Here is a 19237-nt window from a genome sequence, read left to right on the forward strand (position 1 = left end):
TAAGTCTTCTTTCGAAAGGACTTGATTTCGCTCTAGCCCCACGTGTAGTTCCCAAAAGAGACTTTATAATTGAAATTGAGGAGGCACTTCATCACCTACAGGATACGACCGGGATCAATCTGGCCCGCAGCCGCATATCGACTATGCTTAATAATGCTAAAGTAACGCCATCGAATCTGAGCAAGGTGGTGCAGTCGGCACTACGGGATCTTAAATCGGATCAATCAATTATTATTCTTACAGCTGACAAGGGGAAAGGCACTGTTATCCTCGATAAAGAAAGTTACTATGAAAAAATGCAGGTAATTCTTGACGACACAGCGCATTTTGTGACGTTACCCCGGGACCCCACTCCTAAATCTGAGAGATCCCTTGTTGATCACCTCCGCGATCTAAAAAAGAAGAAACGCCTAGACGATGCCATGTACCGTCGTCTTTTTTCTTCTGACGGGTCTACACCTAAATTCTACGGTCTCCCCAAAATTCACAAGCCCGAGTGCCCGTTGCGTCCTATTGTTTCATTTATTGGGTCTCCGACGTACAATCTGTCAAAATATCTGGTCGAACTCATCACTCCGGTCACAGGTAAAAATGGTTTAACAGTACGGAATTCCCAAAAATTCGTGGGCCTGGTTCGGGATCACGTCCTAGACGAAGATGACATAATGGTTTCATTTGATGTTGTGTCCTTGTTCACGAATGTCCCCACCTCTCGGGCGGTTGAGATAGCCGAAACACGCCTACGTAGGGATGACAGCCTCCCATCACGCACATCGTTAACGGTGGATGATATTGTAATTTTGCTGCGTTTTTGTCTTAAACAATCGCATTTTACGTTTCGCGGACAAATTTATCACCAAATTGAAGGATGTCCAATGGGTAGCCCAATTTCTGTTACAATGGCAAATCTGGTTATGGAATATGTGGAGGAAACTGTCTTTGAACAGAGTATGCTCCCGATAGGGTTTTACAAACGTTATGTGGATGACACTTTTGTAATTTTAAACAAGGACCATGTCGCTGACTTTCATTTAGCTTTAAACAACGTTCAATCATCAATCCAATTCACACATGAGGTTGAACAGAACGGTGCGCTGCCTTTTCTGGATGTTAATGTGTTCCGAAATAGTAACGGTCGCTTAGATACAACAGTGTACCGCAAAGCTTGCGATACAGGCAACCTCTTAAACTTTAACTCGCACCATTCTGTCGAACATAAAAGGGCCGTCGTAAAAACCTTACTACATCGGTCCGAACGCATTTCTTCTAATCCTCAATTGCGCGCTTCTGAGGATGCTGTTATTGTTGACCTGTTGATGAAGCGGAATTATCCGAAACGTTTTATTGATAACACGCGCAAACAGATGGGGCAAAGAAAAAGTCAGGATAATGGACGACTTAGGACAGGGCAAGTAACAATACCCTATTTGAGAGGTGTTTCTGAGTCTATTCGCAGGGCCCTCGCCCCTTTGAATATCCGCACTGCTTTCAAACCCCATCGTAAACTACGCGACCTCATTTCTAAACCTAAAGATGACACCCCCCCTGAGTCCCAGTGCGGTGTTGTGTATAAAGTGGAGTGTCTAAACTGTGACGCATCCTACATTGGGGAGACAGGCCGGAAGCGCTGCACTCGCTTAAACGAACACAAAAGGGACGTGGCGAAGGCGGGATACGGTCCACTCGTCACATGCACACTCGTCACAGGACGATTGGTCACAGGACGATTCGTCGCACAGGAACATTCGTCATAGGATGACTCGTCACGCGGCCAACCGGTCTTACAATAGTTCGTCCCCCCAAAAATGTATTGTTCAATTTGATTCGGGCGGACAAAGGCGAAGAATTTGTAACGAACGTTTTAGCTTCTGATTCGGTCCCGAACATTGAATGTTGGTTGGGCCTCACAAAGTCGGTCACTTCTTATCTTAGCATGTCTTTCGCTTCTCGAGGTCAAAGAATTTGTGACAGACGTTTTAGCTGTCTGGGTCCGTCCTGAACGGTGAATGCGGAGGCCATATAAGAGTGATTATTTTTGAACTCAGACTACATTCAAAAGGATGGAGGTGATCGCAACAGAGAGAGGTAGAGCCATGATGCTGCACGAGGGGTACTCGTACATATTCGGCAGAAGGAATTCCGATACTTGTTGGTTTTGTCGAATAGGTGTATGCAAGGCAAAACTAAAAACTAATTTGGCTGCCAGTCGGATTATTGCTCGTTCAAGCCTGCAACTGAGATCAACCTGCTGAAGACCCGTAATATAATGAGAGGAAAAGCGGATGAGTATTGTAATATTAGTTTATATAACCATTGGTTTACGTGACAGTGGAAAATCGTGAAACTCCTCATCAGGGTATGTGGGCAGATGTTGAAATTTACAATTTACTATCGTCCCCTGCTCGATCAATGTGACCAGTTGCCCGCATGACGAGTCATCCTGTGACGAATGTTCCTATGTGACGAATCATCCTGTGACCAATCGTCCTGTGACGAATGCGCATGTGACGAATCGTCCTCATCCCGCGAAGGCCACGCATGCGACAAGAGCGAAGACGGAACTCGTAGACCATTGTTGGACTACGGGTCACTGTTTCGACTTTGAGAATGCGTCCACTCTGGCGCGCGAACAAAGGTGGGGTCCACGCAGGTTCGTGGAATCATGGTTCATCCGAAGTGACTCATCAGCTTGCAACTCGAACCGCGGCCCCCTCCCCGATGTGTACGCGGACTTGCTTAAATAGGACTGTTGAAGTTTTTTCCCTCATTCCTGCTTGTAGGTTTCACTGACGATGTTTCCCGGATGGGAGACGAAACGTTTGATTAAATTGTTACTCTTGTTGAGTAAAGTCGGTGCAGTTTTTTTTATCATTATGATTCCCGGCTTTTGGAATATTTTTGCAATAAAACTCATCTTAAAAAAAAAAAGGAACGATTTTTTTTTTATGTTTGAGATTCCTGTTTTTTTTTGTCCGTGATTAAAGACGAAAATGTAACGAATTACAATCATTCCCTTACCTAAACCATAAGAAATTACTTTATAACTACTTTGTAAAATATGTAAACATTCCCTTGCAAAATAGCTGATAAATTTAACGAATTACAGGTAATTTTTTTAGTTGTAACGGAGTGCATAGAAGTCGGGTTTAGAGCACGGTGGAGGAAGAGAGGTGTGAAAGGCGGCCGCCTCGCCAGGGAGCAAGTGTGTCGAAGGATCGCTCCCATTACAGCAAAACGCCGTGAGATGGCGTAGCATACCAGGAGCTCGAGGAACCGTCGTTATTCGAGCATACATATTCAAGACCGCGAGGCGCGCGACGGCACTTACGCGTCGAGCCCTAACCCGACAGTGTCTCGCCGGGAGATGCGGGAAGACAGAGTGGAAGTTCGGCCCCATTTCTGGCCTTGTTCCGACACCTCTCTCTTCACCTTGTGCCAGACCATAGGTGCTACGAACTTCCAGTGTGTCCGACTGCCTCAGCCCCACGTGCGTGTTATCAAAACTACCGCGAGTACCAGAATTACGAGTTTCATTGCCGTAAAATAACGGCGGGTTCCGAGTGAAGCAACCCCGGCGATGCTCACCGGAAACATCAGGACGGTTACACGGCTTCCAGAGCTCCCGTCTTTTTGGTCCGCTTCAGGAAAGCCGCCGGGGCATTAGAATTTAGGACGACGAGCCAAGCGCCACATGACGCCACATTCGTTGGTCAGAGAGTGCACTCTTTAGCGGTTGTGAGGCAAAAAAGATCTGTCGGATGATTCTTGGGCCTCGTAACGGCCATAGTGTTCCCGCGAAAAAAGAGAGACAGCGTTGGCAGTACGGAGCATCGAAAGGTCGCTGGATCGCCATTGCGTTAGACGGAGGCAGTGAGTCCCATTAAAGAGGCCGGCACCCGCTCAAATGCGTCGCGAAACGTGGCATGAGTGTGGCGGTGAATGAGGCTACTGCAAAGATTACTCTGGCGGCGGGGCACTTCCACACTTCTATTTGAACCAAGATGTCTACGACTGCGGATGACGTTGTATACGGGACCATGGAAGGGTTCTAGCACGAGGTGGGAAGCTCTTGAACGGGAAGTACGGCCGTTGCGGTGGAAGCAGCCAAGAACCCCACTAAGTGTGCCAAACGGTTTTTACGTTGGGACTGAAGTGACTGCTCGGCAAGTGCGACATTTAGCACGGGGTTTACCTAGTTTGCGAAATGGGTAAGATTATCGGAACAACGCAAAATTGCAAAATTTAAAGGTGGGATTTTTTTTTACGGAAAGGGGGGGGGGGGGGGATTGGTGGCGTACGTTGTTTGGCTTGCAATCGTAATCGTAATCATTATTGGCTCAGGAGAGCCGTGGCACCGCGGAAAGGCAACAGCCCGTACCATGCAGGCCCGCGGTGCCACGTCTAGTGATGATGATTATGAGATGATATATACAAGGGGGAGGACGACGCGGTCTTCTCAAGATCGCAAGCACCGTTGCTTGAAGGTTCGGGGTTTGCCAAGACACTTCTACCAGCTGTAAGAAGTGCCTGGGCAAGGGGTGCTGTCCGGAAGCTTCACCGTGCGGCTGGGAAAGCCTTGGCGGTTTGATGGTGTTCAGGACGACGTGCTCTTCTGATCCGCCGCTCGAGTCTTGGAGGTTCGCCGGCGGTTCAGGCCAGTAGGCAAGCGAGCCAAGGTGACCTTCGGTAGGCTGTTCAAGGACGTTCTGAATAGTAAAGCCCTGGCGGTTGATGGTGCGCTCGCTCGCTTCGTTGAAGGCAGCGGCTCCAGGTGGTGGTCCATTCAAAGTAGACGGCTGCCACCCGCATTGACGTCCAGGGCTAGTGATGTGCAATTCGTCATCACTGCCCCAAATGCAACTTGTGCCGTTTCTGTTCATTTTTTAATGTATATGAGGGAAATGACAAGGGAAATAAAACAATCACAGCTCTAGTCTTTCACACACAAAAAAAAGGGGGGGGGGGGGGAGCGAAAGGTTTGTCCAGCAGAGAATGTGAGGAACTGAAATAAATTTCAGGAAAACTGATGAAGCTAAGATTAGGAGGCACGGGTGAATCCACTAGATCTCGAAACACTAATCTAGACAGCGAACTCGGAACTCGCACTGCACGCTGACGATTTAAAAAAGAACTGTACGCACATCACAAGTGGCAAGAATGTGGCTCTGAGTGATTGCTCGGAACTAGCGATGCGTAAATTACTTCATCTTTGAATTCAACTGTGTCATTGTGTTTGCTCGAGGGAAGAGCTTAAACAAATAATAAACATATTAAACAAGAAGAACCAGAAACAAACGGAGCTGCGTTTTGCTGTGCTTTCCTGCAGACTACGTCGACATGTGACAGCATTTCGTATTGACTTCTCTGAAGGACATATTCCTTGATTAAGTTAAAACAAACCTCGTTCCTTTACTTGTTTCTCAGTCGTACCAGAACGAACTCATCTCGCCTCTGGGTCGCATTTAAAAGCTAACGAATTATAAATAAAACAGACTCAATAAGGACATGTGCATTTTTTTTGCGAATTACGTCTTGTAGTTGTGCGATTTATTTAATCTTATTTTTGTGTAAAATATTTATACCTACATTTGGGTGCAATAAAAAAACAGAAACAATTACGGGTGAATCAAACATATATTTTTTCGAGATAGCCGGAATGATTGCTTTTGTTCTCGGGACGAAGTTTTGAAGCAGCTATGTTTTATGTTTAAACTAATTATGTTTATGTTTAAACTCATATTATCAACAAAAACAAAAAAAAAAAATGTATACGAACTCGCCCAACTGTCTAGATTACTGCGGCTTATTTGTTAAAGCAGCTTGGTAGGAATAGTAACACATGACTTTCGATATAGTACTTACTCCACTTTTCCCAGCTAAGCTGACAGTGCGGAAGAAGCTAGGAGTTCGTTGGTCCCGCCATACGTCAACCAGAGAGTGTAGTTAGGTTATAAAGGGGAGCTAGTTGATTCGTCCGACGAGGACGTAGCTCGCACCGCACTATCAGCTTAAATGTGAGTGGGCAATAAAGCAAGTCACGCCGTTGCCTATATACTGTTTTTTTCTATGCACGGGCTTTTCTTAGAGTGTACTGCTTTTACTTCTTTAATTATTTGAGGGTTTATACGTTAATCCGTTAATCACGCAGATAAAAGCCTATTCTTAAAGGGGTCGTAACGTTTTGATTATAATGCAATTAAATGCAAAGGTGCAAGCGAGCTGGACAACAATGACGAAAATAATCCCTGGAGAAGGGGAACGAGAGGGACAAAGGACAAACACAAATCTTTGTCCCTTGTCCCTTTGTCCCTTTGTCCTTTGTCCTTTGTCCTTTGTCCTTTGTCCCTTGTCCCTTTGTCCTTTGTCCGTCTTGTTCCCTTCTCCAGGGATTATTTTCGTCATTGTTGTCCAGCTCGCTTGCACCTTTGCATTTAATTGCATTATAATCATAACCTTAAATTGCAAGCTTCACCCTTGTTGGTGTTAGACTCGTGGTGGCTGATAAGACCCGTTTGCTCTACTGATGTCTAACCCCTGGTTAGCTCAATTGGCTGAGCGCTCTACCTGTAATGGAGAGGTCCCGGGTTCGATACCCGGACCAGGCGGATTTTTTCGGTCGCGTACCAGTCACCTAGCTGTGTTTGGAGATTTGTGTTTGTCCTTTGTCCCTCTTGTTCCCCTTCTCCAGGGATTATTTTCGTCGTAACGTTAATATTCAGCTTAAACCTGATGTACGCAGTCTACATAAAACGTACATAACAGCAGTATACTAAAACAGTATTCTACTCAGACAAAAATAGAAGTCGACTATTTCTTCGCGTTTCTTTTTTTTAGAAGCTTGCTAACAAAGTTGTGAGGTTCATGATGTTGAGATGGTCATGGGGCCACGTTGCCGAATGTGGATCATAACTTGAACAAGAGCAATGCGTCAGCACTCGATCGGGGCTCAGGTACAATCAGTGCATCACCGGACGTCCAGTCTGGGGCTTGTGCCCGCCCTCGAGTGCCCGTAGCCGTAGCTGTGAGGAAAGCTTACAGCTTTAAAGATAAAACCCTGGATTCAATCAAGCGTTCGCCTCTGACAGCTAAACACGCGCCGGATAGAGTCACCATTGCCGACCTTCCCTATTTTTACCGAGATGCTGAGTCACTGAAGCGAGCGTTGACGAACCTCCACGAAGGCCTATCTATGCCTTCGTGGAGCACACCGTAGTACCTAAAGTAACGACAACCTGCCCTGCTGTGGTAATGATAAAGTGTAGCGAACGGAATACCAGGAAACCGAAACGGAAGGTCGGTTATGGCGGCGCCCCAGCACGGCTACCTAAAAGCATCTATAAATTATTTGTTTCGAATTTTTTTTTTGTTTTTTTTTTTCATCTTTATTCGAGGCTGTTTTCAATGTGCAAATTTACTCGCCTTGAGGCACTCGCCGGAGTAGAGTCCCCATGTCCGGGCAGTGAAGTCGTGAGAGCCCGTGATGACGATGTCTTCAGTTTCCTTCGTAGCACCTAGCATGTTGTCAGCGGGAACGAATATGACGGGGAAGACGCTCTTGGTGTGGCCCTAAAAGAGACACCATGGCATGTATGGTGTTACATTCGCACTTTTCCTTCAATTGGTAACTTTCTAAGACGAAAAAAAATGGCGACGGATCTCAATTGTTCTGACTGTGCATGTTTTACAGCGAAGCTGTTATGTGCTAGGATCTGGAAAAAATTGCGTCCATGGATGTTAACAAAAACCTACCGTTTAAACAGCGTTCCTTTGTTCTGATTGGTCGTGGCAAATATAAATAAAAAGAGGAAACAATCCACGTGAGTCAGCCTTTCTTGGCATTATTAGATAGCGAGGTCCTGATCCCTTGTTATTACCTACGGTCACCGACTTAGCTAAGAGTGCACTGCGACGAAGAAAAAGACTTGGGCTCAATGAAAAAAAAAAAAAAAAAAAAAAACTATCCTCGAGGTGTGATTAAAAAAATTGAGTTTAGAACTTGCCCATAGGTGACCATAAGGCAGGGGTGGCCAAACTGCGGCTCGCGAGCCGCATGCGGCGCTTCGCGGGTCGAAGTGTGGCTGGCGGCTCCCTGGTAAGCTAGCCCCACTTCCCTCACTGTGTCCCCAGGACGATAAGATTTCTAGAATTTGAATAAAAAGCTCAAAGTCTTTGTAGGCTTGTATTATGACGAAGGCCCTCCTCACGTACAGCTGGACTGACTTTTAACACATAGATCTCTCCAGTGACTTTGTTTTGTATTGTTTTAGAAACAATTTTTAACTGTATAAGCATAGCGGGCGTCAGGGTGCAGTGGCTGGCTAGCGCACCATACATTCATTTTTGCCAAGTGGTTGAAGAAACGTTCTGCTGCCAGGAGTTATTTATTGTAGTCGTCAATTAAATTCGTCCCATTTGAAAAAAGACTGCTACCTCCATATCGTTTCGTGTTAAAAGTAGCCACCCCCCCCCTTTTTTTTTTTGCTGTCCCCTGTGGCTCTCTGAATTTTTGTAGATTTGTCTGCGGCCGCTAACCCCATATCACTCTGGCCACCCCTGTCATAAGGCAATGATCACTTTAGTCACTAAGAATGAAATGAAGACAAATAATGAACGAAGTCATGTACGTGTCTTCAATGCAGTCATATGTAAATCGTACGGATGTCATATAGTTGTCGTAAAGGTGTCGTAAAGATAACAGCTTCGCTGGTCCTCCATCTTCACGTGAAGTGGATGGGCTCTACAATTTTCTATTACCGGTTCCGACAGTGGACATAATAACAAGGTACGTAGAAAAACAAAAACGTCGCTTCTTCTAAGGTATAACTTTCAAGCAAAGAAATAATGCTATTTAGACCTGTATGACACATGTACAAAACAAAGACAAGATAAATAATAAAATTGAAGCGCTCGAAAACCGCTCCTCTCTTTTGTCGGAAAAGGAGTATTTCTGCTGTTCTGGTTAGCTGAGATTTGAATAAATCGCAATTCAAATCAATATAAATATTTATCTAAAGCTTGACAGGTTACGTGAAAATATTAACCCCGTCGGTTGGTGGTGGTGTCCTTGAGATCCTTCAAAGTTGTATTACAGCGGAGCGGCATACAACTCGTATGGCTCGTTCGCACTTGCGAAATACGCACTCGCCGGCGACTGGATTCGCTCGCCGAAAAAAAATCGGGCCGTTCACATTTGTTGCCACCGGCGGAGTGCGCGGCGCGAGCGGCGCAGCGCGTCCCGAAGAGACGAGAGCTGACGAGAGCTCCCAAACCTCCTCCTTGCCGGCGCGCGTCTCGTCGCCATCGTCCACCGTCGCCAGCTCGTCAGCGTTGATCTGACGTCAGCAAGCGCCACTTCCCCCGTGCGCTCTGATTGGCTGGCGGCGAGAGGAAACTTTTTTCCGGCGTTCAAAATTGGTCCCAGTGCGATCTTGCTATCCGCCGGAAATTCTGCTTACTTTAGTTGCCGAGCGTCAGAATTCTCGCGGATTCGGCCGCCGGTTCGCAAACGTGAACGCGGCATTAGGTCGGGTTTTTTCGTGTTGAAAACCATCGCGCGCGCCTTATCGCCGTTCGCACACGCCTCATCATTTATCATGTGGTTTTGACACGGCATTTAACTCGTAGGTCGGGTTTTGACAACAAAACCAGAAAATAAGTATCGGAGCCACGTGGTAGATTATAAGGCGCGCGCGCCTCATAACGATGAGAAGCACGTAGCGCTCCCCGCATGCGTTTGTCGGTACAGATTAGGGTTGCGTAAGCTGCCGCGAAAACCGCAGCGTATGAAATCTTTCATATATATATAAAAAAAGAAGTTTTGGTACAATGCTTTTACTTTTCTTTCGTCAATCATTTGGTATAGGCCCTTCGGCTGTTTACAAACATGAACTGCCGCTTGCATCCCAAGCGCCTTCCGGTCGCACCGTCTTTGCAACCCTGTTGAGCTTGTTTATATCACCAGTGCTAGAAAGCATAAATGCTACACATACAGGGTGCGGCCGTAAAAACTTTCACATTTGGCACGCCTATGCAAAAATCGAATTTCAAACGTACATACCTGAAATTGAGCACACGAACGTCGTTTATTCCAAAGTGTTTTGCCTATTTTTTCAGACGTCAACTCAGGAGTAGCGAATTATCAGAAAGATAACAAAAATGGCAGACGTGGATTTCCTATGGCCTATACCCGCCGGTCCGCCGTCTGCTATCTAATTCGCGACGCCGCTCCCAGGTGGCGCACTGAACGCAAAAACGCGGGAAACGCCGCACGAAAGGCTGGTGTCGAGCGAGATCATCGCGATAAAAAGTGATTTTACCGAACTATGGGGGTGAACGATTATGCCCTTTTACTTGAAATTTAGAAACTGGCGGCCGCCCTCCTTTAAAAATATGTTCTAAAGCAGACGAACGTGTGTCTTCCTTTGTCGTCTGCTCATCTGTTGACGGGTCCGTTCCCGGTGAAAGCTCAACTTTGGAATCAAGAGTGCCGCTGCTGAGGCATCTTGATTGTTCCTATTTATTGTTTTTGTTGCACTATCTTCTGCAGTTATTATCAAAATATTTTCCGCGCCGCCCTGCGATGCCGCAATACTCGGCAAGTGAGTGTGCCCAGGCAGTCAAGTGGTACGTGGAGCGGAACTCGGTGACCACAGCACAACGAAAATTTCGGACTGCATTTCATAAACGCCCGCCTTCACGCCCGACTATTTTGACTTGGGGAATCGTTTTATGAGTGGAGAAGACTTTAAAAAGAAGAATCCAGTCAGTGAACGTGAGAGCCTGCTGAAAAATGAGGAGCTCATTGAAGCGGTGCTTGCTGTTTTCGAGAGCGACCCGCAATTGTCAACAAAACGAGCAGCCAGGTTGTTTGGAATTTCGGAAAAAAATCGTACGACGGATTCTGCGGAAAAAGAATTTGCGCCCGTACAAGATGCAAGTTGTCCAAGCTCTGCACGACGGCGACAACGTCCGACGTTTAGAATTTTGCAAGGCGGAGTTGTTGCGAATTAAGAGCAACCCGGGGCACCTGCAATTTCTTTTATTTAGTGACGAAGCAAACTTTCACCTAGTTGGACGTGTGAACCGCCAAAACAGCAGGATATGGGCTCGCGATAACCCTCATGTCGTGGACGAACGGCATCTCCATTCACCAAAGGTGACAGTGTGGAGTGGGATTTGGCGTGAAGACATAGTGGGCCCCTTTTTTTTCGATGGCACCGTTAACGCAGATGCCTACTTGGACAAGCTGAAAACGAAAATGGTTCCTGAGCTTGAAAAGTACCACATGACAAAAGAAAACTGCATATTCATGCAGGATGGGTCGGCTCCCCATTACGCAAAGAGTGTGAGGGCATGGCTCAATAACACGTTCCCTCGGCGGTGGATGGGTCGGGGATCAGATTATATGGACTGGTCTCCACGATCCCCCGACTTAAATATGTGCGAATTTTTTCGTATGGGGATTTATAAAAGGACTTGTCTACAAGAAGAGGATCCCCAGCATCGAAGAGCTGAAAGAAAAAATTGATGGCGCGTTCCTCGAGATCGACGATGGGATGCGCGAAAGGGCGTTCCTGGCGTACGAAGCTCCACTTCGGCTTTGCGTGTCTGTAAAAGGCGGGCACATCGAATCGGCCGAACCCTAGTCGTTTAAAGGGCCGCTGCAGCATCAACATTATTTCAAATCGCCGTGACAGAAGAGGCGTATCAGAAGATTTATCTCTCAAGAATAAACAATTGAATGAACGCACAACTTCCACTACCTGACGGAATTTAAACTATTAGTTTCCCTCTTACTTTCTCTCGTGCTGCTTGCCGAACGCAAAGAGCGAAGTAGAGGCTACTGATAGAGGTACCAATGGGAAACCAGCAAAAAGACGACTATCTCTCTCAAATACCAGCCATTTTATCACCGGCCATCCGAAATGACTCCAGCGCCGTTAATTCTGCTCCAATTAATATGATTTCTTTTTTTTTTACAAATATGTCTCGCGACATGTATGTTAATTATACCCAAGCTGTATGAAAAAAAAATACTTTATGTGTTACAGCGGCCCTGTAAAAATCAGAATGAAATGATAACTCAAAACGAACTTGTGTGCAACGGTAGCAGCACCACTTGCTATTCCAGGCTGTAAATAAATGATGTCGTCGCATCATGGTGTCTTCTTGCTTGCATGACGATCTGTCAAAACTTGACTTGAAACAGGTAATTTCAACAATCGTTCATATATTTCGTTCAAATCACTTTCTATCGCGATTATCTCTCCCGACACCAGCCTTTCGTGGGGCGTTTCCCGCGTTTTTGCGTTCAGTGCGCCACCCGGGAGCGGCGTCGCGAGCCAGATAGCAGACGACGAACGGGCGGGTGTAGGCCATAGGAAATGCACGTCTGCCATTTTTGTTATATTTCTAATTCGCTGCTCCCGAGTTGACGTCTGAAAAAAAAATAGGCAAAAAACTTTAGAATAAATGACGTTCGTGTGCCCAATTTCAGGCATGTATGTTTGAAATTCGATTTTTGCTAGGCGTGCCAAAGGTGAAAGGTTTTACGGCCGCACCCTGTACATCAAAGTTGTAAAGTGAATAAGAGCCTTCGGCTGTACAATATTACATCTTAGAGGAGGCAAGTTGGTTTACATGAATAGTCGAAACATCTTAACAGATCTCGCACTCCTTCGTTCTTTCAGCGGTTACCTGGAAATTGGTTGGTTAAACGTTTCATCTACATTTCAAGCAGTGGTATCAAAAAGCTCATAAAAACTTTTTTTTTAAAACAGGCTGGTTGAGACACGCGTGTAAAAAAATGTACGCGCAAAAATTTTTTTTGAGCAATACTCACGGCGAGAGATTTATTTGAAATTCTGCGCGCAAAGTCCATGACGTCAGGGAATGGTCATTCGCTCAATGAGATGGTAATTCGCTCTTTTTACCTTAACGTGAAGGCGAAGCCGATCCACCTCTCCTCCACGCGCCCAAAATGACAAGAAAGAAAACAAGTAGAATGGCGGTGACTACGGACTAAATTGCGTCTCGCGCCGTCACTAGTGCTCTAAAACTTTTGTTCTTTCACGTAAAATTAATTTTTTGACACGCCGGTTACGACAAGACTGTTTAAATTTTATTTTTTATTTTCAAGGGATTTTTAAGGTGTTTTGTATTCATTCCTTTTACGAACCGGAAGTTCTCTGGGATGGATGGATGGATGGATGAATCCGGCTGAGCCCTTTGGATCGGGCGGTAGCTCACGCTACCTAGCCATTTTGTTTTACCATTGAGGCTTAGAATATTTAAATGTGAAAACCATATTCACTCCGCACTGAAAAGAAAGTGAGGCTATAAAACCCCCTTGCCATCAGTTAATAAGAACATACCTAGTTTTCTCTCCCTTTCTGGCACCATTCACTTAATCTTTGCTTAGCAATATCTACTGTCTTGAAATCCACTCTACCTTCGCTGCGTCTAAAACCCAACGACTTTATTAAATTTATGTTGTCTTCGGTAGGCATGAGGTGAAGCCCTTTACAGTAGAGTATCAAGTGCTCAGCCGTCTCGTCCTCCTCTCCACAAGCAGTGCACACTGTATCAATTTCCTGATACTTCGCTCTGTATGTTCTGGTTCGCAGAACACCCGTACTCGCCTCAAACAACAATGAGCTACCCTAGAATTGTCATAAATGCTTTCTATGGCAATAACTGTTTTGTTTAGTCTATAACTTTCCAGAACCGTCTTTTTCTGCATTCCCTCTAGTCACCGATCTCTTCCTGTGGCCTTAACTTTCTTCTTAACTGAGACCTGCTCTTCTGTAACTCCACTATAGCCTAACACTTTCCTCTTAATTTCCTAGTGCGCTGTCTCCACTTTGTGTCTATACTCCTCATATATAAATAGCTGAAAACCTTTCGTGCCCATTTCTCCCCGTCCATTTGCCTCAACCGATGCTCAAATTCTACCTTGCTCACAGCTTCCCTGCTCTCAAGTGACGCCCATCCCATGTCTCCTTGTACACCCTGGTTTGGCGTTTTGCAATGTGCCCCCCAAAGCCAGCCTACCTACTCCGTGCTGTTTTATTTCTAGCCTTGGCATGCACTTAGGATTTCATGCATAGCACTGCGTTTCCAAAAGCCAAGCCAGGCACCAATGACCCCTTTCCAAATCTCTCTCACCACCTCATACCTGTTGTAATTCCAAAGTGCTCTATTTTAATTACAGCTGCATTTCTGTTGCCCTTAACTATTATATACTTTTCGTGCTCACTGAGATATTCTGCACCAGGCCATACTCCTAGATACTTGTATTTACTAGCTCTCTTAATTGTAATTTTCCGTATCTTCAGCCTCTCAACTTCATCATTGTTGAAAATCATGACTGCTGATTTTTCACTACTGAATTCTAAACCAAATTCCTCTCCTTCCCTACCACAGACGCTCATTATTTCCTGCAACTCTGTCCTCGTTTTAGCCAGTAGTACAATATCATCCGCATACATCAATCCCGATAAGGATTGCTGAATTTTTTGGCCAGCTTACTGTACGAAAGCTCGAATCACTCTTCTCTAGTCTATCCTCCAATCCTCTCAGATACAACATAAACAGCGAAGGCACTAACGGGCACCCCTGCCTAAGGCCTCGTCTTATCTCTATTCAGTTTAGTTCAGTTTGTTCTACCTCAAAGGCATTTCAGATGAAATGCATTACATGAGGGGGGATCAAATGACATATACAGATGGCTTTGTAAATGTTCCTTAATATTGCTGTTAGACCTTCATCTAGGTTTAAGCTCTCCACTATGTCCCACAGGTTCCTTTGGTTCACATAGTCATAGGCACCCTTGATATCCAGAAATGCCAGCCAGAGCCGTCTGTTTTCTTTTTGCGCTATTTCTATACACTGTGTTAGCGAAAATATATTGTCCTCCAACCTTCTTTGTTTCCGAAACTCGTTACGAAACCCGTTCCGAAACCCGTTGCCAGTGCACTAAACGTGTCGCGAATCTTTCAGAGGAGCATCGCCCAACCTTGAGCGAGCATCGTCTGTTGCTGGCTGGGCAGCGTTTTTGTTTGCCACGTGCCGCCACGATCTCAAGCGTAGTCATCGAAGTTTGGAACGCCGATATCTACCATCATCTCGTCAGCGAAGGCCTCATCACCAATGTCGTGGTCAAGACAAGATTGGTTGAACTGCGTAGGTTTATTCTAGCATAGCAATACAGGTGCGAGTCGTGCCGTGCCTTGTCGCGATCTGGTGGAGAGAGGGTCTGCGTGCGAAAGCGGCGGGCAGAGTCCAGAGTGACCCGGCGACGGTGACGATGATGATGATGATGAGGATGGCGGCGGCGGTGGGCGATGATGATCGTCCAAGAGAAAGCAAATGGCGAACTGCATATTTGCGTAGGGTACACCGAGCTCAAGAAGTACCTGGTCCGAGAGCGGGTGATCCTGCCAACCTTAGACGAATGTCTGGCAAAGTTCTCCGGTGGCACATTCTTCAGCGAACTCGACGCTCGAGCTGGATTCTGACGAGCACCTCTGGCGGGCGAATCGCAGAAATACACAATATTTCTGACGCCGTTCGGACGCTTCCAAGTTTCTTCGACTTCCCTTCAGAATCTCGACGGCAGGCAGTTCAATCAATCGACAACCACCACATGCCTTGCCAGAAGGCTACGAAAAGGATCGGCAGGACGGCCGCCTCGCGATTTGCAGCCAAGCTCTGCCGCTGCACTAAACGTGTCGCAAATATTTCACAGGTGTGTGCACTTAAGTAATTCCTTAGACATTGCCGATCTTCTGAGTTATTTTGGCTGCAAATCTTATCTGAATGTATAAATGGGTGTCGCACCAAATCCGAGTCGGTACGTTATCGTCCTGCTCGAAAAGAAAGACTCACCCCAACACTGTTCAACATTTTTGGTTATGGAGCGTTTCGTCATTTCAAACAGTTCGCTGTCCTACTGTACTTTTTCTGCTACTTTCATCAGCAGGTGACGTTGAGCTAAACCCCGGTCCCACTAACGCTGAAAAAATAGATAAACTGCAAGAATCCGTTGATAGTCTCATAGCAAGTAGCAATCAAAACCAGAGGGAAAACGTATCCAAACTAAACGAAACCAAGAAAGTTATTGCAGACCTGGGCACTCGTGTCTCCAGCCCTGAAGTCAGAGTTGATGAAATCGGCCAAATAAAGGAGAACCTGGCTAACGTCACCGAAACACATGCTATTGTGGAGCGGGAATCTGCGAGTGCGCATGAGCAACTTACTGCGTTAAGGAACTCTTTGGATGACATTGATGGGCAGATGCTCAGAAAAAAATATAATTTTAGTGGTTTGCCGGAATGTGAAAACGCAACTTGGAGTGACACAGAAGAAGTGGTATCTAACTTTATCAAAGAGAAACTGACGCGCCTAGCCTTAGCGAAATAGGAAGAGCAGACCGACTGCGGCAAAAGCGTCTAGGGTTATAGGCCTTGAATAATTGCGCGGTTTCTCAGTTTCAAGGGCAAAGATAACCTTCTCCGGAATTATGCCAAATAAAAAAAAAAAAAACATGTCACTCAAGGTATGGGTTTCGGAGGATGTTTAACCGAGAGTACGTGTCGAAAGAAAAAAGTTGCCTGATTTTGCCGCCCGGTTTAGGGATCAGCATATAGGGACAAACTTTTGTTTGATAAGTTGCATGTTTATAATGAAACGCATATGTATGACTCATGCTACTGAAACTGTCGCACCTGTTCAAAGGCCACCTGAACTTTTCCGTGCAGACGACTGACGAAACCGGAATGTACGTCAACGTTCTATTATCCGACATTGTCATTTTTTGTTGTAACTTTTTGTAGTTTACTTTCAAAACAAGATGAATTTTAATACATTACCCCCTCTTTCAAACCTGTCACAATTATTGGAACTGAAACTTGCTTGACGAAACGCGTAGACAACAAAGAGTTAACACTAAACAAATCATATAACTTGTATAATAAAGACCGCCCAAACGCAAGGGGCGGTGGTGTACTCATTGCAGTTGAAGCTATTTTAAAATGTACGTTAATAACTTATGACACGTTTCTTGAAACTTTGTGGATACGTCTGCAGCTGGGTTTTCGTAAGGTTTTAATGGGTGCTTGTTCTCGTCCGCCAAACACAAACTCCAGTGAATTGCATGATGCCAATCATACTTGTCTGGGGCACATAACTGAAGTTTACCTAAACGATGACAAAATATTAGCAGGCGACTTCAATTTTCTAGGTATAGACTAGGCGATGCTTGGTTCCTCATTTCAGTGTGCCAATCCGGGTTACTGCAATGATTTTCTTGCCTTGCCTAGCTGTTTCGGGCTGCACCAACTAGTAACCAACCCTTCCCGAGATAACGCGGTTGTAGACTTATTTTTGTCTACAACCCTGACCAAGCAAGCACAATAAACGTACTTGATTTCATCAGTGATCATGGGATTATTCACGTTGAAACTGGTTTTACCTCCGCAAACCGAGCAAACAAGCGCAGGGCAGTATATAACTACGCTCGGGAAAACATGGAAGCTATGAATATATCTCGCTAAATGCATATTTTGAAGACTTTTTAGCTCTTTATCAAGATCACTTCATCCAAGAAAATTGGACTCTATTTAAACACGCAATTCAGAATTTGGTGTCAGCTAACATTCCTAAAATCAATATCGCATCCGACTATCTCTCACCCTGGTTCACAAATTTCCTAAGACGTATGCTGAACAAAAAGAAAAGGTTTTTCAAGAAAGGAAAGATATCCAAAAAAGACGATGATTAGTTCGCACATAGAGTTTGGTCAAAAATAAAAAAAGTAAAATATAAAAAAAAAGTTTTTCGATGGCAAATTGCTACATGTATTAAGAACCGATCCTCGCAAGTTCTGGAGAATCTTAAATCCCAGTGAAACTCGAAGTAATTCGTTTTTCACAAACCAAGAGGGTGACTGCCTGTCCGATAGCGATGTGGGACATATGTTCAGTAGCTTTTTCTCGACTCTATTCATTCAAAAGATCATTCCCGCTTCTTCGCAACCCGAGTTTCAATTTGCACCCATGTCTCGCATTTCATTCACAAGTAATGCTATCGCAAAACTTATTGATAAACTCCCGTCTCACTGCGTCGGTGGTGATGATGCCACATCTTCAAAGGTACTAAAAATGTTAAATCACTCAGGGTTGGGCAGTATCGCGATACAAATGTATCGCGATAGTATTTTAGAAATACATTCGGTATCTGTCTTTCTGTATTGCGATACATTTTTTTCACCAGTATCTGTATTCCTGTATCGAAATACATTTTGAACGTTTTTTTGTATCGCGATACAATCAAGATGAAATGTATTTCGTTACATTTCTCGAGAAATACTCCCTCCCTCCCCCCCCCCCCTCCCCCCCCCCCCCTCCCCCCCCTAGAAAAAAAAAAACACAAGTCCGAACGCATTTTGTTTTTACTCTTGACGGCACTGGGTGAAGGAGATGCTGGGGCATTGTTACTATGCTCACAAAGGTTCCTTCTGATTCTACAGACTACTTTTCTATGCGCCCTCCTCTCTCTTTTGAGAAGTGTTGCCTAGTCAGGAACTCGAATCAGATGGCCTGCCAGGAGTGGACTCTGAGCATCTTCTGCCACAGGTCCTTAGGTAGGAACTTTTTGTCATTTTTTGCTGGCATCCAAAGCCCGCTGCTAACCGTCTATCTTGCCTTAGCGGACACAGTACCGTCAGCCGGCAAACCCGAGTCACAGTCCGTTGCAGCACGAACCTGGCGGTGGTTGACTTGAAATAGTAGGATGACTCACGCTGTGAAGTTCAACACTTATTCGAATGCGTCTGCTGCTGCGCCCGTAATATTGCACGGCTCAAGGGTACGTCATCAGCCGACGTGAACATAACCCGCTGCTCTGGTGATCCGACACCCAGGAAGGAGGCCAGACGTAGCCTCGCTGTGCCGACCCAGACCTCGTGCACCTGCGACTCGTCACGGACGCGCTGTTTCTCGTAGAGCTCGCACCTGTGCCGGCAATATCAGGTCGCAATCCAAGAGGTCTCTGTTTGGATGATGCGAAACTTGAGGACTGCGATCCATGCGTCGGTTGCGGAGGGTTGGCAGGAGGAACCTTCACAGCACAAATGCCACCGTATTGTTTTTTTTTTCAACAGTAGCAGAAGATAAGACATGTGTTCCAGGATCCTTCAGGTGGTCCACCATTCTCAAAAATTCCAAATGGCACTGCC

The 19237-nt window shown here is 45.6% G+C and overlaps 1 protein-coding gene across 1 annotated transcript in view; it reads right to left on the reverse strand.

Moving 5' to 3' along the window:
* Positions 1 to 19237, reverse strand: part of LOC8024676 (WD repeat-containing protein 86) — a 283179-nt gene that overhangs the window by 249063 nt on the left and 14879 nt on the right. The window contains exon 3 of the mRNA XM_042287445.1: positions 7420 to 7566. Within this exon, the coding sequence (XP_042143379.1) occupies positions 7420 to 7566 (147 nt within the window). The remainder of the gene's footprint in view (positions 1 to 7419; positions 7567 to 19237) is intronic.

Source organism: Ixodes scapularis, unplaced genomic scaffold, assembly GCF_016920785.2.
Source record: "Ixodes scapularis isolate PalLabHiFi unplaced genomic scaffold, ASM1692078v2 PGA_scaffold9__187_contigs__length_104089568, whole genome shotgun sequence".
In the NCBI taxonomy this organism is placed as follows: Eukaryota; Metazoa; Arthropoda; class Arachnida; order Ixodida; family Ixodidae; genus Ixodes; species Ixodes scapularis.